The following is a 23,062-nucleotide window of genomic DNA, read 5'->3' as shown; positions in this document are numbered from 1 at the left end:
TCAGTCCTCAGAGCTGCAGTCGTCCTCCGGTTGGTGCTCCTTGAAGCAGGCCGACTCGTAGTGCTTGTTCAGGTAGGACTTGAGTGCGAAGGTCTTGCAGCAGCGTTTGCAGGAGTAGTGCTTGAAGGCCGAGTGCGTCTGCATGTGGGCGCGCAGGTTGGAGCGGTCGGCGAAGGCCTTGCCACAGTGGGCGCAGGCGAACGGTTTCTCCCCAGTGTGGGACCTCATGTGGCCCTGCAGGAGCCACGGTCGACTGAAGGCCTTGCCGCACACCGTGCACTCGTGCTTCAGGTCGTGGGTCAGCATGTGCATGGCCAGCGCCGGCATGGACACGTACACCTTGTGGCAGGTGGAGCACTTCCTGGCCTGCTGGCTGTCCAGGCTGCGGTGAGTCTGCTTGTGTCTGCTCAGATTGGAGGACGTGGCGTAGGACTTGTCGCACTCGCCGCACACGTGGCGCCCTTTGGATTTCCCCTTGGCGGGGCTGCAGTCCGCCGAGCCGACGCCCTCGCTGCTGTCCGACTGACTGCTTCCTTTGCGTGGACGCCTCTGGCTGGGCCTCCGGCGGGAGCGGCCGTCTGAGACGAGGAAGGCGCCGATGCCGCACGCCTCTAACTCAGGGCCGCTGCCGTCTGACTCCACCGTGCCGCTGGAGACGGGACTGTCCGGATGCTCCATGTCGTGGTCGGAGAACTCCTCCCCGCCGCTGCCACCTGGGGAGTACAGGGGCAGCGAGGAGAGCCCGGTCTGCTCATGACCGGCCTCCTTTGTGCTCTGCAATGCTGAGGGGATGATGTAATCGTGGATGTAGCCTGGGAAAGGAAAAAGACAATTTATAAAGAGATTGAACATCGTCATGATCCTGATAACCTCTGATGAAAAGTGCCCTCTTACCCAAACCCCTAATCAATACGAATCCTATACAGGAAGCTATTTGTAAGAGCAAGGTTCAGCAAGCTTTGCGAATGAAATATTAATGAGTCTTTGGGTGCACAGTTCTGCCCCAATCAATACTTCCACTGGCTTCAACAAGTGCTATCATGGGGAAGAAAGAAAAAAACGGGTGAAAGTCGCATTGTGGCTGAATATGAGTCTTAACACAATGTGCTGACATTGACAAAACAGTCAGCAGTACTTTGGCTGCCCATCGATCCACCTGTCGCCGCCTCGCAGCAGCACGTCTAAATCTGTTAGGGAGGGGGCGGGGTGATCAAAACAGAGCGTCTCAGCAGCGAAATCCCCTCAATCACTAAATCATTTTAATCAGATCATTCCCCATCTGTGGCGTTTTTGAGAGCATTCATGAGTATGGCGAGGGGGGAGATTGAGTGACAGGTGGGGAGGACTGCGATTTGGCAAAGAGGGATGGGAGGGAGAGAGTGTGTGTGTGTGTTTGGTGGCGTGGGGGGGGGGGGTGATCTTGACAGCAGTCAATGGTATATTGAGCCCACTCCCCCCCACCCAGCCACACACAAACACACCCACACACACACACACACACACACACACACACACTGGAACACAAAGGGAAGCAGACAGCTGGCATCCTAAATCTGGGGGACAAATGATTCAACTCGAGAACACAAGATCTGTGATGCTGGTGGTGGAGGGGTGTGTGTGCGTGTGTATGTGTGTGTGTGTGTGTGTGTGTGTGTGTGTGTGTGTGTGTGTGTGTGTGTGTGTGTGTGTGTGTGTGTGTTGGGGGAGATCTGCTCAAAGCGCACATTTCTTTGGATCTTTCTCAAAGCCAAACACACGCATGCGTGCGCAGCAAACACACGCAAAATATTGTTTGTATCGCAGGGCTGCTCTGCACATCCCGCCTCCGTGTAGATGTCCCGCGGAGGAGGAAAATCTACTGTCTGCCAATGCACTGCTCATGTTGCACTTTATTGAATTACCTGCAGCACTCTCTATTTCCCAGTCAATACCCATCTTCTAAAAACCCTGTTCCATCACCTCTCGCTGCTCCACATATGGATTGTGTTGCTGCAATCCTACTCCCTGTGGCTATCTAACATCCTGCAGGATCAGATGGAGAGAGATGGAGAGATGAGGGGGTGGGGTGGAGGGGGAGTGTGTGTGTGTGTGGGGGGAGTTGAGGGGGGGGTGGACGATGAGAGGAGAGACTCAAGGGCAACTGCACCATCTAAGGACAACACAGTCCCATGTGGCTATCTGCTTTCTCCCGAGTGTTTTTTGTTCTTTCTTCTTTTTTCTAGTTGGACCTGACAAAGGCTTGCATCAGATGTAGAGCCTGATGCGCGTGTACACGTATATCTCATCATTCGTGTGCACAATGGTATTAAAGCCAAAGGCCGCCGTGTGATCTGGTTGGAGTATTAAGCAGATTGAGCCGGCGTGACCTGAATACTATTTAGCATCCGCCGAGTTAGAAAACAAAAGTCCTGAGGCGCACGGAAGGGGGAGCAAGCAACGCCTGTGGGTTTGTGTTGGGGGGGAGGAGGGATTTCCAAGAGCGATTAGGTAGCAAGCACAACAACATGAACAGCGTTGCATGGATCCATGTCTGTTTATCTTTGCCTTTTTTTGCCGTTTCTGTGCTAAAGAGCGTATTGATAATCTCCAAAGGAGGAAATCAATATACCAGCCAGCAGACAAAACAAGTTCAAAACACAACTGGAGAGAGGAACTCACCATTTTCACTCAAACGCACCGCCAAGTTGGTGGCCGACTCTGTGATGGCATGTGTGACAGTGTGCGAGTCGTCCCAGTGCTGCTGGTGCTGATGGTAGTAGTTGGAAGACGAGAAATCGTGAACCTTCGGCTGCTTCACCAAAAAGGAGCGTGGCATTTTCTTTCCCTGATTTAAAAAAAAAAAAAAAAAAAAAAAAAAGAGCTATTGCTAGAGCCTCATAGAAAACCAGGCTGATGAAAAAAAAAAGAAAAAGAAGAAAAATGTGCTGAGGTTCCAAGCGGCCTTCTTGAAAGAGGCCAAACGGCGGAGGACTGGAAAAAATCTGTCCTGGACTCACAGGTTTAAAGCCAGAGGGGAGGAAGAGAGAGAGAGAGAGGAAATGTAGTGAAAGCAGCACACTGAGAGAGAGAGAGAGAGAAAGCAGAGGACAGGGAGGATGGAGAGGAAGACAGAAAGTGGCGAAGGAGAAACAGAGGCAGAGAGAGAGAGAGGGATAGAGAGAGAGAGAGAGAGAGAGAGAGAGAGAGAGAGAGAGAGAGAGAGAGAGAGAGAGAGAGAGAGAGAGAGATTGCTGGACTAGCTGAGCTCAGCACTACTGCAGCCTTTTATATGTGGGGCACAAGCCCCAAAGATCAGGTGGTGCTTTGGAAGAGGGAGCTGCTTAGCATTAATCCATCAAACATCCCCGGGGACACACATCAAATTACCACGAGCCGTCTGTGCTTCTCCACGCACGCACGTGCGCGTGGACACACACACACACACACACACACACACACACACACACACACACACACAGACACTCAACTAACCCACCTCCTCCTCCCACATCCTCCTCCTCCTCCTTTCACCCCTCCGTCTCCCCTCTCCCAGGGAGGGAGGGCAGACAATAGTGGTGCAGAAGCACGTGGGTGACACTACACACAACATCTTGTCCTCCATTGTCTTTCAATGAAGTAGCTAACACAATTTATGCTGCCCCAAACACACACCCCCTTACTGCTAACACCACCACCTCTGATATTTCATCATCCTCATCCTCATCATCGTACACACATCCAGCTCATTGTAGAAATGTTAAACCTGCAGGAACATGGTCTCGGTATGTCCCTCAGATTATGGATTGGGTTTTGTGTGTTTTCATCAGATTTAGGTCAGAGTCATTTACGCACATTCAGATCCCTTCATGTCCATAATTGTATGTAATCGGTACTTTTAATAGTAACAGTGTCTGTAGTAGCAATAATTAAAACCTTCCATGGACTGAATTTGAGTAAAAAAATAATTTTAACAGGATTTTTTAGTCCATTTACTTACATTTATATTTGTTCCAATCCTTAGCTTTTTGCTATTTAGAATATCCGTATAACGTTTTTTATATCATTGTTATTATTATTATAAATGTCATATTCAAGAAACAGTTCAATCTCTGAAGTGTTTCTTGAATAATATGATAATAATCTTATTATATTATTATAATAATAATCTTATTATATCCTTCATGGGTCCTTATTTTCTTCTAATCTTCTTTTAAATCATATGCAGATTAACAAACAAATAGCATCTTTGCACCAATATGGAATATCAACATATATGACACAGAGCAGTGTTTTAGATATGTACAGCATACACATCAAAACATTCAAATACAGATACATCAAATAAAACTTTCTTCTTTTTATTCTCAATTTGTTACTTCCACCCTCTCTGTATGTCCCTGTTTCTGACAGTTGCATGTCTCTCTGAAGACCCCTCGGCCCTCCACATGACCACATAACCCTCATCTGGATAGAAAAGAAGCCCCTGCGGTGACTTCCGGTCGGTCGGCTGTGACAGGCTGACCTTCGGGTGCCAGCAGGGTCAAGAGGTCACATTCTGGTTAGCCGGAGAGACGGCAGCAGCTTAAATCTAGCCTGGACAGCTCGCCCACAGATGGCTCAGCTACATACAGTTCAGTATGACTGGATCATAAAAAATGTAATATAATCTCACAGGCAGATGCCGACGGGGGGGATTTCCATCATCTCTGGCGCAGTGAACTGTTAAAGAAACTCAAAGGTGCTGAAAAGAAAAAGAAGGTAAACAATTTCCATCTTGACGTATGAAACACACAATTATAAATTCAACAAATCTCATTTTCAGACCCAAACCAGCAATGAATGTATCTACTAATTAGTATTGTGTGTATTCAAAGTATGAACGATCTTTCTATGCACAACAAAGAGTCCCTCTGCTGCACTGGGTGACATGTTCCTTTACCACCATGAACACAAACACTGGAGTTTGTTTTGACTCAATCCCACACACACCGTCCTGCTGCCACACATAATCACTCCAGCACCAAATGTGGATTAAAAGGGAATTGCTGTGATTTTACATAGTTGATTGTTATTTGAAAAAAGAGTAGGGACTTTGGTGATGTAGAATTTGGCTAACTTGTTTCAAGACCAGCCCAGTCGCCTGAAATGTTTTTTTGGCAGCAGTGGTGTAGTACAACAAGAGGGAAAGTCCACTGAGGGGCGGGTCTAACAAAGACCGGACTTTCACCCAGGAGACCGCTGTTTGTCTACAGTGTAAAAAAACAGAGGTTAACGTTGACTTTACGCTTGTTACGTAATGTTACGTAATGTTACGTAATGTTACGTAATGTTACGTAATGTTGCGTAAAACTCTTCAAAGGTCAGTTGTTTTTAATTGACATTAATTAAGATAAGAGATCAAATAAGATAATCCTTTATTAGTCCCGCAGCGGGGAGATTTACAGGATTACAGCAGCATACAGAAAAAAATATCCTGTTGCGTTATTACGTTGTTACGTTGCATTGTTACATTGCAACAGTGTTACGTCACGTTGTTACATTGCAATGTTGTTACATTGCAATGTAACAACACGATGTAACAATGTTGTAACATTGTTACATCGTGTTGTTACATTGCAATGCTGTTATGTTGTTACGTTACATTGTTACCTTTCTTTGTTGCGTTGTTACGTTGCGTTGTTACGTTGTTACCTTTTGTTGTTATATTGTAACATTTAATTTCAGCACAAAGCATGATTTATTTTCTTAGCTCAACCAAGTAATTTAGTTGCCTAAACCTAATCAAACATTTCACAACAATAACATGAATAAATAAGTGTCATTGTGCATTTCTGCATGTGCAGTATGAACCTGAAACGTATTTCTGGTTCAGAAACGTCATAATTCAACGTATCTCGTGGTTTGCAGAAACATATAATGCCCCAAAGAAATTCTGCCGACTGGGTTATTAAAACCAGATGAAGTAACCCATTGTTGGTTTGGGTCTTCTCTTTGAGATGTGTTAACAATATGAAACCTATCATTCTTTACCAGAAACTTTGCCTTTTTTGTAGACTAAGTCTTAGAAATTGTATTTTCTTAAAACAAATGAAAAAATCAGCCAGTGGGGTGAAGATGATTCATCCTCTTTCCATTGTTTTTTAATCCTACATAGAAAGGTGAATTTGTGCAGTGATGTCATAGATGAGCAAATTAAGCAAAGCAGAGAGATTTCCCAGAGGGTTAGTGAGATATCATCAAACAAAGCACAGGCTGACATGCTAAACAAAATAAGGCCTGTTTTGGCACAAAACTGCCTCCATGATTCTATCATTTTTGTAATAATGTTTGCCTTAAAGTCGCATAGAAGAATTACACCGCCAGACATGGAGTATTTCTGCCAGAGAAATCTGTCCGCTGCCGTCCCTGTGTACGTGATACTGACTGCTGAGTCTGATTAAATGCATGTTAAGTAGCGTTGCAGAGAATGCACCCAGAGACTGTCTGTCTAAGCCTGTTGAGCTGCGATAAGTGAGATAATTTGTGTTAATCACATCCAGTCATTAGAGAGCCATCTGAAAAACAAACGCAGGTCCTTTTCACCGAGGCATCTTTTCAGCACCTCACCAAAAAATCTCCCACTCCGTCGTGCAACAATGAGGCAGCTGCACGCCAGTGAATGAGAGTGATTGTCTCTTTTCTTTTAATCAGCACTCAGTGAGTGAGAAAAAGCAGAATTTCCCCTCTTCACTCTGCATGTTTTTTCAAGGGTTGATTGTGGTTCGCCGCTGAGAGTGATTTTTGATTTATGTTCCGACACATTTCATACTTTTTTCTTTTTTTCTTCTTAAAGCAACCAGCTTGGTGCAAATGGTGTTAGGAACGCTCCACTGAGATTTGTCTGGCACGCGTCTCTGCAGAAGCAAATAACAAAACACCTTTAAGTCAATTTGGAAGTGACTGGTTAAAGTCTCGCACAATCGGCCATGTCGGCGCCGTGTCACCTCCAGTGGGGAGGTGGGATGAGAGGTCAGCGGAGGAGATGAGGGGAAAAAAGTGCCAGCCGTCAGGTGGGGGGGACTGACATATAGATAGAGCGGGGATGCTGATGAGGCCAACAGGGACGCCAAAAAGGGGGGGAGGAGGCGTTGTACAACTGCATTTTAATCTAGTCAGACCTCAATCCTGATAAAAGGAATCTGTCCATCTCTCCCCTTTCCATTCTGGGGGTCATCAATCACTCGAGTCGCTGGCCTCTGCTCCGGTTGGATGTCAGAGTCTCGGGGGAACAGCCGGGCGAGAGCTGCAGATGCTGTCCAAAATGGAAAAAAACACAGTGGTGAAGGAGAAATATGGTGGCTGGAGAGGACGAGGACATGCCCGATGGCAGACGGAGCGATGAGATGGAGAGTAAAACAACAGGTGCATTATTATTTACGACAACTATTCGAAGTCACAAATAATAGGTTCACGAATTTAGGAAATGTTTGCTTATGTTTGCTTATGTTCCCAGAGTGAGATGATCAGATCAATACCACTCTCATTTCTGTATGTTAAAAAGCTGCACTCAAGGCGAAGTTAGCTTATCTTAGCATAAAGACATCTTGATTCGGTCCAAAGCTAAAAAAAATAAAAAAAACAGACTTCTATCAACATCTTTAAAGCTCAACATGAACAGAAACATCAAAACAATCATTTGTGTTTTTTTGAAGGCGGGAACTATTTCTTGCTCAACAACGGTTAAGTGTAAGCGCAGCTAGCTTGATGTTTGTTATTAAAAATCACATTTCACGTCACACATTTCTGTTTGTGTGCAAGTCCACCAAAGGAGATACGGTTCGACCGGTAGTGAGCTCTGGAGGGTTGTTTTAGAAAGCCGCAGCCTCCAGTCTTTATGCTGAGCTAGGCTAACCACAACCTGGCTGCAGCTCGATACTATATGAGAACGAGGTCGGCCATTTTACCTCACTCAGCATAAAGGTTCAACTACTTCACAAGAAAAATCCCTCTATATCACGTTCTACAGTTTGATGATGTCCGTCTGTGATTATTTTACTATTCATTCTTTTGTCATGTTTTCATCCCCGTTTGAAGGAGATCAGCCCGTGCAAGAACACTGCCTTCTCTTCACATTTCTTACAGGAAGTGTCTGTCCTCTGCTGCAGTCTGAGGAGAATGCCCATGCAGCACACCTTTGTGAGATGTGCCAGTGCAATGCCTCGCGGTCCCCATCCCGGTGTCCTTGGCCTCTGGTATTGACAGTTTTCCTCGGACACCCGCCTTGGACTTCACCCTGCCAATAATGCAGCGTGTCTCTGGCCCCGGGGGGTGGGGGGAAGGTGCACACACACACACACACACACACACACACACACTACTCCTCCATTTCTGTTCAATACACAATCAACTGATGGTGTCAGTGGGGGTGACATTGTCTCTACAAGTGTCATTTGCCGGCCTTGAGAGCACTTACACTAAATGGCTCTTCGCCAAATAGCCCTCCAGCGCTGGTCGCTTCAATTGCACTGTCAAAAGGAGAATTACCTGCCGCGGGGGCCCCAAATGGGGGCGCTCGCCTGATAAAGGACACCGGGAATCATTTAGGCTAATGTCTCCGCATTAAAGCGGACCTCATTTCGACCGCGAGTGAGGAATGGAGGTTAAATCGTCACATCTGCATGAACAAGGGACGGAGTGAAGCGCTGACAATTTGTCTTAATTGAGAGGCACGTGGCAAGAAAGTGTGTGTGTGTGTTAGTATTGAGGAGGGGGTATGAGAGAGAAGTTTCATTGGGCTCCAGCTGTAACCCTACAGCAACAGACTGCCTGCCTCTTGTTGGACAAGGTGGGGTTTGAGGGTGGGGGGGGAAATAGGAAAAGTGAGTTGGAGGCCTCTCACCCTCACACACCCTTTGTCTCCTGGCCATCTGCTGGGGTTTCATAATGGTTGTGCGTGTGTGTGTGTGTGTCTGTGAGGAGAAGGGGAGGGGGCTGTACATTCCGTCACCTTACAACCATCCACGCTCCGCAGAGCCACGCTGCGCCGGGCCGGGGAGGCTGCAGACGCTCTGTCACACGGGGAGAGAGAGATTTACAGCCCCGCTGACCCCGCTCAGATGACTCTCCATTTCCCAAACGCTCACTCTGGTTTATTGCTCATTTGGTTAAGGAGTGGAGAGGCCAGCGGGAGGTTATTGATGGCAACACCAATAGGCCGGTTTCGAAACCGATATCGTCAGAATGACGGTCAAGAGCGCAACACTTCTCACATTGTGAATGTGCACTCAGTATTTTCTTGGTAATGTGACAAGGCACATGCAAAACAGTTTGGGGCTAGTAGTATATTCAGTTTATATACTACTTCATTGTCTTCTCCGATGCATTTTGGAGGAAATATTTTCCAATGTTTTTCCAGCCCAGGGAGGAGGTCAGGTGCATGTCCTTTTTGAGGAAACACAAAGCTCCTGTAAATGATCATTTCTTATTTGAAATGGGGTGATGTATAAATACAATTGCAGTAACTTACATTTACAGTGTTATACTGTGTATTTGAATCAGATAAGCCGCAGTAAACAAATATTATGGAAACTCCATGTAAGGCAATATGTTGAGAGTGAGCAACTAACAGCAACGTTGTCACAGATTGTATTATTAGTTATTGTACTGCAGCGTTTCTCACCATAACGACAACATTTCCTGACGATAATGAGATTGTTTGTTCCATGATTATGGTGTCGATATTTTAACAATACACTTTTTGATTTACTCTTGTTATAAGAAATATAAAAAAAGAAATCCAATTAGTATTTTTATTGTTTCCTTTACAGATGTAAAAGAAAATGCCATCCATTATGATTTATGGATGAATAGTCAAAAAAAATCTATCCGTAAATATATGAATTGAACTTAAATAAAATGAAATATTGATAGATAAATATATAAATGTAATTAAAAACTAAAACCATTCAAACATTAGGTAGAAATACACAACAGGGAAAAATACATAAAAAATAATCAATAATAGTAATTATACATACTGTCTACACACACACACACACACACACACACACACACATATATATATATGTATATGTATATACATATATATATATATATATATATATATATATATATATATATATATATATATATATATATATATATATATAGTACCAGCAGTGTATTGCTCTCGCTAGCTGTAAGACATGTGCTATTCCTGTGGATGTTCTCCAACAAGAGGAAATAGTTGAGTTTAGATGAAACTGTCAGCGTCATCATCTGAGCTGGTCATACTGGTTTAGCAGCCTTCCACGGGTACTTACAGTTAAACTGGTGTTACTGGGAACACCCTACACTGATGTTATCATCGGTGCCTATAGTGTTTTAGCAGCTCAAGAAATAGACAACATTTTCCAACGGAGATCTTTTTTTAATAGTACATGTTCAAAGTGAGTAAAAGGTTTGAATGTAACCAATAGAGTGATTAAAAGGGAGCTCGCTATGTTCAGTTATACACAAAGATCCAACAGTCATGGCTGCTTACTTCAATAATGTAGGGAAAGAGAAATACAAGCCGTATTATATACTATATTTAATAACAAATAAGAAACATGAATAAAAGCATAAAGCAAAGCATAATGTGTTTGCCCATAGTGTGTGAATCGTGTATGTATACATTATTTTGGGGAAGGAGTTTTGCACTAAGTCCAATGAAGTCCAATAAACATATTCCAAAAAAAGTGAAAATATATCCCAGATTTCAAAGTCAAGGAGGGCCAAGTGCTAAAATGTCACTAGTTTATTTGTCTCATAACTAAATGAGCCAACTGTTACTATTTGTTCCTCCTTGACTTTGAAATAATATTTTTCTGGGTATATAAATGATTAATGTTTGAACATTTTATTTGCTGTATTTCAGCCCATTAATGTGATTATTAAAACCATGTGCTCACCATAAAAAATGCAAATCAACACCGAGGAAAAATCTGTCTCATTTAGCTAATTGGCACACTGAGCGTGTGTGTGTGTGTGTGTGTGTGCGTATGAATGTCGGTGTGTGTGTGAGGTATTGACCCCGTGAGCAGATGGGCTCCTCCACACTGCTCTGCTCGGTCCTGAACACACACCGGGTCGTGCGGTAGCAAGGATGTGGGAGTGTGTGTCAGTAACCATCTGACACCTCCCACAACTGCCCCCCCCCCTGTGCTTTACATCTGAACGTAACAAATGGGAGTGCAATTCGTCCGATTGAGTTAATTATCGAGATGCTATGTGACAACACTACATTTTCTCAAGTTCGAGGTTCTTGTACTTTACTTGAGTGATTCCATTTGATGCCACTACATATTACATGTTGTACGTTTTACTCCAGAACATTCATCTGGCAGCTTTCATTACTTTGCCATTTCAGATTATTGACACAAAACATAATCAGCTAATAAATGAGGATGCATTATCACGTCAGACCTGTTTCCTAAAAGTGAAGTTCCCATTCAGCGAGACTGCATCGTGAACGACTTCTCTAGAGATGTATTCTGTTGGCTTTGGACGGAGCGCAAAGAAGTTTGAAAGGATTCAGCGAGGTCACGCTGGTGGATGGGTCCAAAAACACTTTCACACTGCAGACTGCTGTCCAGAACACATTCATGAATCAAGATTATTATATGACAATTATATTTATGGGTTATTCTTATACTATTGTTTCCAAGTATTTTATATTTTGGGACCCTGAGGATGTTTTGATGCTGATACTTTTGCCTTTAAAGTTTGTCAGAAACTCTTTCGGCTCAGACTCCAGTGGGCTTCTGCTAATAGCCTTTAGGCTTCAAAGATCATAAACGTGGTGTTCATGTGTGACGATTATCTTGCTTAACAACATATAGATGTATCATAAAAGTTTATTTTCCGTAATAATCCATAATCCAATGAAATAATCCCAATGTCTTTTTGTGGAGGCAACCAGTGCGATGCTAACTTCCTGGTTGACCTACAAACATATCATCCCTTCAGCTATTAGTTAGTTACTAGTAAACATAATTACAGTAGACATTCTCTTTAAGAAATAGGCCATTCTGTTGTAATATAATACCATTGGAATAGGTACCTGTTAGTTAAATAATATATTACTTTAAAGTTCCCCTTACTCCCCCAACATGTCCCTTTGTATCCATTGTTCCTTCATGTATTGGTGCACAGTCTCAACTCTTACACTGCATGTTGTGGGCAGTATTTTAAAGCATTAACATAACTTTTTTCTACAGAATAGTCCAGGGGACACTTCTTTTGGGACTTCAGGGACTCACAAGTTGGGACATGACATGCCAGGAAGACACAATCTAATTATAGATTCTAACTTGTAGTGTAATTTAATCAAAGCTATGATCGGTTTGTCAAAAGACAGAAACTTTTATACGTCGACTTGTTAGTTTCTCTGACCCCCAGATGGCCCACGGGTGAATGGCAATTGTTCACATACAATTATGCTGATTGAGTGGCACACCACGTTGTCTGCTTTTTCACTCTTTGATAGTTGGCCTGATGGAGAGCTTGTCCATCACAGTAGATACGATTAGAGTGACCGAGGGCCTGTCCACTTATTTCATCCCTGTCCCACACACACACCTACACACACTAACACACACTGACCACGCCGCGTAGCTGACATAAGGGCTGTTAAAAGGATTGGATGTGGAACTCCGACAGAGATCACCTTTAAAATGGTCACAGCCATTGAACACGTCACATTCATCGGATTAAAAATAAATGGTGAAATCTTATTCTTAGTACGTTTCTAGATATGTCATAAAAATCCACATAAGCTTTTATAATCAATAAGGATGGGTGGATTATGGGACAATGGGCTTCTACCACATCTCCTACATAGGAGCAACACACACACTTTTCACACAGAGTTGCTAAGGCTCGTTTTTTTTATGTTGTTTCGTGACATTTTGAGTCTCTTTGTAGTCATTTTGAGTCCATGTAGTCATTTTGAGTCTCTTTGTAGTCATTTTGAGTCTATGTAGTCGGTCTCTTTGTAGTCATTTTGAGTCTCTTTGTAGTCATTTTGAGTCCATGTAGTCAGTCTCTATGTAGTCATTTTGTGTCTCTTTGTCGTCGTTTTAAACTGCTTTGTCTCTTCCTGGTTGGCACGTCTCTGTGTGGGACATTTTGGAGTTGAAGGCCACGGCGGCTCCACTTTGGGTCTCTGGGCCGGTGTCCGGTTGGGCCACTCGGTAATCCATCCATGTCGATAAGGAACCGTCTATTCAGTCAGCCTAGTTGTATACAGCATTGCATCTAGCGGATGATTTCTCCTTGAGAGTCCATAAAAGCTTCCGTGCATGGTATGCGAGGGAGTGAAGGGCACCCAGCTGTATCAACCACTGTGATTGATTCACCAATCTTTTCTGCCCCGAGCTCAGGTCACGTGCCTCTCTTTGTCCCGTTTCCCTGCAGAGAAGAGGGCAAATAGAGGCACCAACAGCTGCTGAATGGGGATGCTGCGTCTGGTTACGCTTAGAGGAGCATCGCGCTGTCGGCCCCGAGAGACGGACGAGAGGGACTGTATGCCGAGCACTAAACCCCACACTGCTTACTTTGTGGTGCGGTTTGGCTTTTTCATCACATTATTTGTTAGATCTGAGGTTAGTTTCTTCATCTTTCTGGATAGAAAATGTTAACATGACAATTTTCCATATCTAAGTACCATTGTTCTCTTTAGCAACAAATACTACAAAAGTGGCATTGTGTTTTACATATTATATAAATGCCAGTGCACACTGTTAAACCCATGATTAACTATTCCCAGTGCCTTTACCGTTTTACCATCGTCTTCACTGATTGTGGTTTAAGCCAAGAAACAATTTCCACATCATGGACAGTAAAGTTCCTGACCAACATTATTTCCTCTGCGGCTCTGGAGTGGTTTTGTCATATCTAATAAAAATCTCTCAGAATACAATGCCAGCATTACACATTGGGAGCGCAGCGTTTATACCCGACAAGGTACAAGGCAATTTTGACGATTTGGAGCAAAAAGCTGCTTCAACAATCACCTAAATATTGTTTTAAGACAGACTTGAGAAACCACTTACAAGGAGAGCTACGCAGGTTGGCTTAGAACTACATTGACTTAAGTCACGAGTACTGAAATGGGCCCTGGAGAATCACGACACAAACGCGTGCAAAAGTAATAACGTTTAATTCAAATAAAACCATGCAACAGGTCACCATCACCCTGATTAGATTCAATCCGTCATAAAAAATGAACATCCAAAGCCGTACATTGCGTTCAGTGGGCGCTCGCCGTGTGAGAGAGGAGACGGCTGTTTACACAGGTCGGCCCGGAGACTGAAGAAACCCAAATAAGAACCCCAAAAACAGCAGACGAACCAAACAAAAAGAAAAAAAATACACAACTCCTCCTGCTATATGTTCCTCTGCCCCTCCCCCACCCCTCCCTCCCTCCCTCCCACCGGCTGCTAATAATCAATCACCATCACAAAGCGCTATGAACCATATGGCACACAGAAGACAAGTGTGAGAACAAGAGTGATGAGCCAGCAGTGCCCTGTTGATACATACGTTGCTGAATGTCTAGTAGCAGTTAATTCCCGTGTACCGGACATGCAGTCGCGTGAGGGAAACCCGTGAATTTCACATCGTCGGGATTTTGCGGAAGCTGGGGAATTTGAGACCGACGCGGCGATTTAAATACCTCTTTGCAATATACCCACCGAACAGGGACTAAGTGAAGAATGCAGCACACGCTCACATAATTGGTACACTCAATCGGGTCATTGGTTATTTTACAATCTGGATGGAGAACACACACACAAACATAAGACAAAATAATAAGTGAGATGTTCAGTATTTGTGTTGGGTAATGTCTGGTCTGCACCGTGAACTTAAATGGGTGCACATCCCTCTCTCTGTCCGATGGGAGGCTGCTAAAGGGGGCGGTGGTAGAGTAGCGCGTGTGTGTGTGTGTGTGTGTGTGTGTGTGTGTGTGTGTGTGTGTATGTAGGGGGTGACAGGAAGGGACAGCAGCAGGTGCCTTAGTTGCTGTACACCTGGCCTTCGGGTGGCTGGGAAAGCCGGCTGTTCTCTTTCAACATCATGTGCTGTCTGAGCTCCTGCAGCACCATCCGGATGTTGTAGGAGTTTCTCCACCTGCACAGCGCCGACAGCGCCTTTATCTCCACCTGAGGAGAGAGGAGATCCTTTTTAATTAAGAGAGACATTTATTAGAGCTTGGCAAGGAAGTTTAATATATCCAACACTGTCTGTAGGCACAAAGTGTGCAATTAAAATAATTTAAGACAAAAGTCACAAGATGACAAATCTCAAATCTTTTATCGAAAGTGACTTATCATTTTGCGTGTGTTTTCTTTACGAAAGCCATTTACGCCATTACCCGGGTCACATTCCACACGTTAAATTCTCTTAAAAAAAAAAAGAAGGAAAAACTACATCTTGACAGGAAGCAACTTAGTTCAGTTTAGGCAATAAAACAATTTAGTTAGGCTTAGGAAAAAATGTTTTAGGCAATGGTAAATGGACTGCACCAAACCACAGTGACCCACAACACAGCTACTTAGTTAGGTTTAGGAATAGATTGTCGTTTGGGTTAAAATAACAACACAAGTAACGTGACGAATTAAAGTTGGGAACGAACAGCGGCCTCCTGGGTGATTAGTGTTTGTTGGACCCGTCACCCGTATGAGCTTTTTGGGGCTTTATACTTCAGCAAGATTGCGTGCCTAACGTGGGATATCTATGAATTACGGCACACTCATTTTTTGTTGGTATAGCTTCAAATGTGGGATGAGACCAGCCTGCAAATGAATACGTTCTGAGGCAGAAGACTCCTCAGTCACTGAGCCCGGTTTACAATCAGTCAGAGGCATTTATTTATTCATCAGTGGTGGGGGAGTTAATCCAATCACACCACAGATGACGGTTTGCACAACTCTTCACGACTCCATCAAACCACAAATGCTGTCTTCAGACCGCATTCTTTTCAGTTCATCAAGTGTACATTAAACAATTACTCACCGCAATGGATAATGATTTCATGCATCGCTGGATTACCCAGTAAAAATGCATTATATGAGGCATTACGTGGGTCAACTCCGCCACCCTCTCTTAACTTAGGAGCTCTCTTAGTTCCTTACTAAAAGTGACTCTTGGCAGCTTTGAGAAAAGGTTTTAGGATGAAACTCTGAATCTGTAGAACCATTCAAGAGGAGGCCTTAAGGTAAGATAGTTTGAAAAAAAAAAAAAGGGGCCTCTAAATCTTAATCAAAATGTTAAAAAGAAAACTGAGATTCTTAGCACTTGTAACTAGCTCTTTACCATCTGCTTGTATTTAGACCACTGCTGACAATGTGGCGAAACAATAAGCAGGCTACTTTACGGTAGGTCTGATTCACAGAGACGCTACACTAGTTCAATGTGGCGACAGACCCAGGGGATTAGTCTGTCTGGTTCATATTTAGATTTACATAGTGCAGGACCTTTCTCTCAATACAATGGCTGGTCAAAGCCATTCAATGCTAAGGAGAGTTCACTGATGCCAAACCCTGTTTTATTTTCCTATAGAAAACAACACAATCTACCTCAAATAGGATCTGTGAAGGAAACAGGCCATATACATTTTGAGGCAGCAGAAAACGTAACCTGTTGAGCGTCACTGGGACATTAATGGCCCAACAAAGTTCCAAAGTCACAAAATTTCTAACAACTTACTACCAAAAGCTCCAGACCAAAACCACGAGACCAAAGCATAAGTCTTGAATCCAAGAGGCATCAGCAGCTCCTACTAGCATACTCTTGACTCTAAATGATGTGAATGTCTGATTCAGTCCATAGGAGACCAATAAACACTGGAAACGAATGGCCAACTTAGACTGTTGATCAAACAGGTAAGAACAGAGGAGATGAAATCTGGATACTCACCACGCCACTTGAGCTGTGTACGCCGTTCAGGTTGATCTTGTTCACGAAGCGGACATGAGGGGCATACTCCGGGTATCTGGATCCACATTCTATTCTCAGACTGTATATTCTGCCATCGTAGACAGTCTGCGATCAAAGAAACCGTGACAGGTTAGCTCACAGAGTGAGAGTCAGGGAAATGTGAAGGTGTGAACCTGCGGGATTACAGAATCCGACCCAGTGGCACCGATGGTGAGCATCAAGGGTAACTATATAGAAATAGCCAATCTCCTAGCTGATGGTCTCGCTGAATATATACGAGAAACGGCGACAAATGCTACAGTCACCTCGGGGACTCGCACTCCAACTTACTGCCACTGCAACCCAACATCTCTCTATGCTGTCAGATTTGTTCATCTAGCATGAAAGGATCACATTCAATGCTGCAAAAACAAACTAACTGGTGCATGCATTTTTTTTCTGTTATTCTAAACTCACAAGGAAGTACAACTTCATCTTAACTCTCTAGGGGGTTTGCAAAAGGAAGCGCAGCCTCCCATAATGCAACAGAAGCTACACAAACTCAACTCATCCGGCTCCTCGGTGCATTCACTATGCAAAAATAATTATCAATGAAAAATGAACTGTCCCGGTCTGATGCTACGTCGTTAGGAACATGACCTGAGGTGAGCACAAGCTGAATGAAAGAAAGAAAGAAAGAAAGAAAGAAAGAAAGACACAGACAGACAAAAAGGTGACTCAACACATTGTTCCAACATATAATCATTCAACATGCGAACACATTTGACGGCATCACCCAGACGTGCCAATCCCCAGAATGAGGAATGTTTAGCCACGGCGGAACTGATTGAAACACTCCTAATGCACAAGGGTTTTGTCTATTACACTATGTATTTTGGTGTTTTTTATTTCATAGCATAAGAGATGATTTTCACTTTTATAGCCTATTGTGACCTGTAGCCTTTGGAGAAAGTGTTTGTTCAGTGAAATACACATGTTTGAAATGGTCCTTATTTTTAAAAATGAAAAAAGTTGCCAGTAGGCAAAATGTGACCTCGGTCACCAGCAGGAGCACTGTCTCTAAAAATACATGAAAAGAAACAAATCACTATGCATATGATTTTTTTTCCGCCATATGCACCAAAGCGTGACTTCTGTAAACGGTAACGCCCCTCAGAAGATGACTGATGAGGTTCACCCAAAAAGCACCCATCTCCTGCTGCTTTTCTCTAACTACGTCATCGTGTTTGCAAAAATCCCTATATTGATGTTTTCCAAACAGTCGATGAGAGCAGCAGTTAAAGATAGGCCTGAATGATAGTTGCATAATTTGCATACACGCTGACAAAAAGCTTTTTCTTAAGTTGTAATACCTGAAATTGACCCGTTCTAGTTCACTTTAATCCAGCTCATCCTCAACAAGAAGAGTTACCACCATCTTCAGTTCTCCTGCTGCTCATTAGCTGAGACTTGGCGTCAGACCGGCAACCTCATGCATGCAGGCGGACAGAGAGCAGAGCAGCGAGTGTGCTCTGATCCGCGCTATTTTAATAATTGTTTTTAGCGTGCGGGCACCGCGCTACCTTTTTAGTATCTATATACCGTGCAACTTTACAGACTAGTGTAAAAAAAAAGAGTATTTAAATCGGCTCAGGCACCGGAAGGAAGCACCGAAATCTGCGTTGCTTTTCGGTGCGTAGGTACCGGACGTGTTGGTTCTCGGTACCCAACCCTACTCATGGACTCCATTAAACGGTGGTTCCCAGCCCTCGTTACCATGAGTATGTAACTCTGCCTCTGTTTACCAGGTTGCTGCCATTTCTTATGAGACAAACCATTGATTCAGGTCAGCACAAGCAACAGTTTGAAATTAAGTGAGAACTCTACTGATTAGGAACCACCCAGACACAGTTAGCGTTTCGAGCGCTCCAAAGATTGTCGTTTTTTACTTTGAAAAGTGCTGAACTGACTGATTGTCTTTCAAGGAATTTGTTCATAACCGATTTTTAAATCCAGTGCTGGAGAGAAGAGCAGTGTGATGCACGAGCGTCATAGGCCCTGGGGGTGGCTCACCTTGGGTGGACCGATGATCATGCCATTCCACTGAGTTAGCGTCATGTCTTCATCATTCACGAGGCCCCAGCTCACTGTGCCATCTCCACCTCCTTTCTGACCTTCTTCTAGTTCCTCTAGCAGCCGAAAGCTGCGGGGAACTACAACGCCTTCACACACACACACACACACACACACACACACACACACACACACACACAATGAAATTCAAATATATTCAATACTTTCCATGAACAGAGATAGCTGACTAAAGCTCTTGGAAGGTGTGTGTAAAAAAAAAAAAAACATGTAACTAGCATCACTTGTGATGTTCCCACTATAGTATCAACCTCTTAACCACACTATGACTCATGAAATGACTCAGTAGGGCATGATGATGATGAACTGTTTCGTTATTTAATTAAATTGTTTACATTTGTGTTCCAGGTCAAAAAGGTGTGTGATTGCACTGTTGAAAGTTAGCGTCTAAATTACATTACATTTAGCTGACGCTTTTATCCAAAGCGACTTAAATTTTTGCTTTATACACCGTAGACACAGCAACGGGGAGCAATTAAATCTTAAATTAAATATTTTTTCAAACTGCTCCAGGGGTTTCTGACTAATTACATCTTCAATCGTGACCTGCGGATGATCTTTTGTCTGGTATGGTTGCTTTCTGCCATATGCGTTTCTTCCTGATCTTTAAGCGAATGTATAGAAATGTGTTTCATTCTTGAATTGCAATTGTTTACTGCTAGCAAAAGCTTTTTTCCAAAAACATTTGAAAAATGAATGCAAGTGCAAAAGCTAGGAAGCTGAAAGGGATTTTCAAACACCTATGAGACAAAATGCAGAACATCTAATCACATGATAAGATAGTATCGCTGACTATCTTGTTTCCTTACACGTCACACAGAGCAGTGGGTATATTTTGAGGTTGTTCTAACAGGTATATGTTTCTTTTGCATCCAAGCATGTTGAATTTATTAAATGAATGGCCTTGTAGAATCAGCATCTACTTTGCAAGTAGAGAGCAAAACCGTGCACACATCGCACTATTATTACAGGCAGATAGAATAGTAATTCAATTCAATTCAATGTATTCATGCGGTACGTTTGTCAGGTCTGAAAGTAGCGTGAGAACATGCACATGATGAGGATGGTACCACGCAGTTTGAGCCAGGAATAACAAACCTGACCAAACCTCTGCCACTGAGTTGTGGCACCTGGTCAGTGTTTGGTCACGCAGACAGGACAGAGGACAAGTCTGTATAATGCTGTCTGTCTGACTCAGAGGTTATTTTCACATTATCATTGTCATTATGTTATGCACACACACATTCCAACTTGAAAAATGGAAATATACATTGTGTCAAACATCAAACGACAACATAATTGATATTAATTGATGTCTAAAATGATCAAATTACAGTTCTTCATTTCTGAGGTGCAAAATCAACACCAACTAAGGTCTTGGTGGCCAAACAAACACGCTGTGACATCATTTTAAGATGACCACGCATATTCAGTAAAACGTGCCTGGGATCACACTCGTACGTGATCAAAGTGTCGTGAGTCTGACTATAATACGAGTTGACATTGAGCCTTCATCCACGGCAGCAGGGTCTCCCTCAGACGGACAGTATTGAAATGTTCGGTTAAGGTGTTAGCTTTGGGGTAGCCAGCGCTGATGAACTAAATCGCGTTGCTAGCCATTTTACGGAGTAGCCTACTTTTATCCGATGTTAAAAACAAACTGCTACGGGTGCCTGGTCACGTGACATTAGCAGCAAGAGTAAAAACACATCGTACTTTTGATAATTCCTTCCGGAAAGCCGCGACTCTCCAAGTTGCTGCCAGCCAGCTAGCTAGCTAGCTGCCAAGATAACGTTAGCTAGCTAGATAGCTAGCTAACGTTATCTTGGCAAACAAGTTTTCCAGCCATCAAGCTAGGCAGGGGCGTCACCGCCTCGCGAACGGAGAGACCAGCAAATAACCCCGGACCAACGGGTCTAGTGGTGTGCGGGGGTCCCGCGTGGAGCCTCGTCTTTTGACCGACTCGCTTCATAACGGGAAATCAAAAGTTGTCGCAGACCAGATGTGCGGAGCGTTGCTCAAAGACTGTGGGCCAGTTTAGCTCGCCAATGAGCTAGCTAGCAGCGTCACTGTCTGCGTTTTCTCCAGCTAAACGCACTGCTTTAAACTGTCAGAATTACGCAACAGCCGGACTCTAGGACTCGCAAAACTATTACGTAACTAATATGGCATATTGGAAACTGTACCTCAGAAGCAAAATCAATAAGCATATACTGTTTGAACTGTCGGTGAAGTCGGCTTACCTACTGCGGTGGAGACCGCCATCTTTATTACTGCTTTACGGAAGCGCGCACGTACGATGTTAACAGGCGCGTGACGTACGTAAGAGAAGAAGTAGCGTTTTCACTCAACTTGCGTCATGATATTAGTATAGTATAGTTATGCTTTCAACACTCGTGTTTGTGTGGCCGTTTTAATATCAACTACCTGGACTGGATACATAGCATATTGCAGTTATCTGTCATTTTATTCTGTCTGGTATAAGAACTGTTCAGATATCCACGTTGACATTTGTCCGATCTACAATTGCAATTGTTATATATTTAAGATATAAAGTGAACATTCTAGATATCTGCAAAAATAATTATTTCTAGAAAGTCCTTCAATTTCAGATATCTACCATATAATTGTAACTAATCATAATTGATGTATTATCTTTTGGGATATCCAGGACAGATATCATGCATTTGTAGATATATGCAATGGCATTGTTTCTCGTCATCAATTAAATAACTTGATATCTGAAATTGCATTTTTACAATAGCCATAGTGTGTGTATGTGTGAATATTCATTAGTACATTTACTGCTCACAATACCTGGGATATCTGGAATGCTTTTTCATTTTGGATATGAGAAAATGAAATTATGACCTGTAACAATTGGATGATAGATATCTGAAATGGGAGTTTTTCCTATTTTGAATTATTTTGCAGGTATCCAGAATGTTTATTCTACATATCAAAAATGCAATTGAATCTGAAAGACCCCAATGCAGATGGATGGCAAAAGTTGCACCACTTTTCTGAGGAAGAATTGAAGTACAGATATCAGCAAATCAGTCACAGCCTACATCAGAGCACACACTGACACTGATGTTGGTTATTGAAAGTACAGGTTCGCCATCTACTGGTCATTACGGATAGTGTCAGATACACTAAACACTAAAACAGGCTGAGCTGGCTGAAAACATTCATACTGGCCAGGCTTGGAAAAAATGTGAGGCGATCCTTTCAACTTGTAGGACACATCGGCCGGATATAATTTTGAAAAGAATACCTTGCTTATATTATATTTGCTAAAGAACATGTGTGGTCATGTTGTCAAATTAATAAATGAGTTGTTGTTTATTTGTAACTTTTTTTTTCTGGGTTAGGTTTTTTATTGGATTATTCATTCTCGTAGCCAACATTTTCTCTCCCATTACAGCATAATGAGTTTTGAAATGGAAATCAAGATGGCTGAAACAAGCAATCAGTGAGTGTTATCTAAATTAGCAAATAATCATAATTTGTGAGAGCAATTAAACACAATACATTCTCAACAAAACCAACTTCTTATGTTTAAAGAAAGGATTATATATCTGCCAGAGTTTAATCCTCTCTAGTTCTTCATTAAATAGTAGAACGTAATGTGTTTAATAATGTGTCTGATTGCAGCCATGATCTCTGGAAAATACCTATATCTACTCCAATAATACTCTATAAATGTCATTACAGGCTGTGTTAGGGCTGTCTCAATAACATGCACTGAGGCCTGTATCAATAGTGTGCACTAAGGCCTGTCTCAATAGTGTGCACTAAGGCCTGTATCAATAGTGTGAACTAAGGCCTGTATCAATAGTGTGCACTAAGGCCTGTATCAATAGTGTGCACTAAGGCCTGTATCAATAGTGTGCACTAAGGCCTGTATCAATAGTGTGAACTAAGGCCTGTCTCAATAGTGTGCACTAAGGCTTGTCTCAATAGTGAGCACTAAGGCCTGTCTCAATAG

The 23,062-nt window shown here is 43.0% G+C and overlaps 2 protein-coding genes across 2 annotated transcripts; both read right to left on the bottom strand.

Moving 5' to 3' along the window:
- Window positions 1–2,815, bottom strand: LOC306736500 (transcriptional repressor scratch 2-like; the record flags this gene model as incomplete). Its single annotated transcript, XM_079218145.1, has 2 exons — window positions 1–812; window positions 2,659–2,815. 2 exons carry the CDS (start codon window positions 2,813–2,815, stop codon window positions 1–3), a joined length of 969 nt encoding a protein of 322 aa, XP_079074271.1.
- Window positions 2,816–14,145: 11,330 nt separating this feature from the next.
- On the bottom strand, window positions 14,146–21,352 carry ube2v1 (ubiquitin-conjugating enzyme E2 variant 1). Its single transcript, XM_079218946.1, has 4 exons — window positions 21,315–21,352; window positions 18,994–19,142; window positions 16,921–17,046; window positions 14,146–15,164 (listed from the first exon to the last, which is right to left on the bottom strand). Exons 1-4 carry the CDS (start codon window positions 21,334–21,336, stop codon window positions 15,018–15,020), a joined length of 444 nt encoding a protein of 147 aa, XP_079075072.1. The 5' UTR covers window positions 21,337–21,352; the 3' UTR covers window positions 14,146–15,017.
- Window positions 21,353–23,062: the final 1,710 nt, after the last annotated feature.

Source organism: Taurulus bubalis (genome assembly GCF_910589615.1).
Source record: "Taurulus bubalis genome assembly, chromosome: 5".
NCBI lineage: Eukaryota > Metazoa > Chordata > Actinopteri > Perciformes > Cottidae > Taurulus > Taurulus bubalis.
The sequence above is the reverse complement of the archived record's forward strand: the minus strand, read 5'-3'. Positions and strand labels throughout refer to the sequence as shown.

What these genes read in the sequence shown, in the direction of transcription:
- ube2v1 (XM_079218946.1), bottom strand. Translation starts at nt 21,336, where the DNA reads ATGGCGGTCTCCACCGCAGTAG. An exon ending in GGCGGTCTCCACCGCAGTAG is followed by an intron (nt 19,143 to 21,314) that starts GTAAGCCGACTT and finishes GTGTGTGTGAAG; the next exon opens with GCGTTGTAGTTCCCCGCAGC. An exon ending in TACACAGCTCAAGTGGCGTG is followed by an intron (nt 15,165 to 16,920) that starts GTGAGTATCCAG and finishes CTCTCTCCTCAG; the next exon opens with GTGGAGATAAAGGCGCTGTC.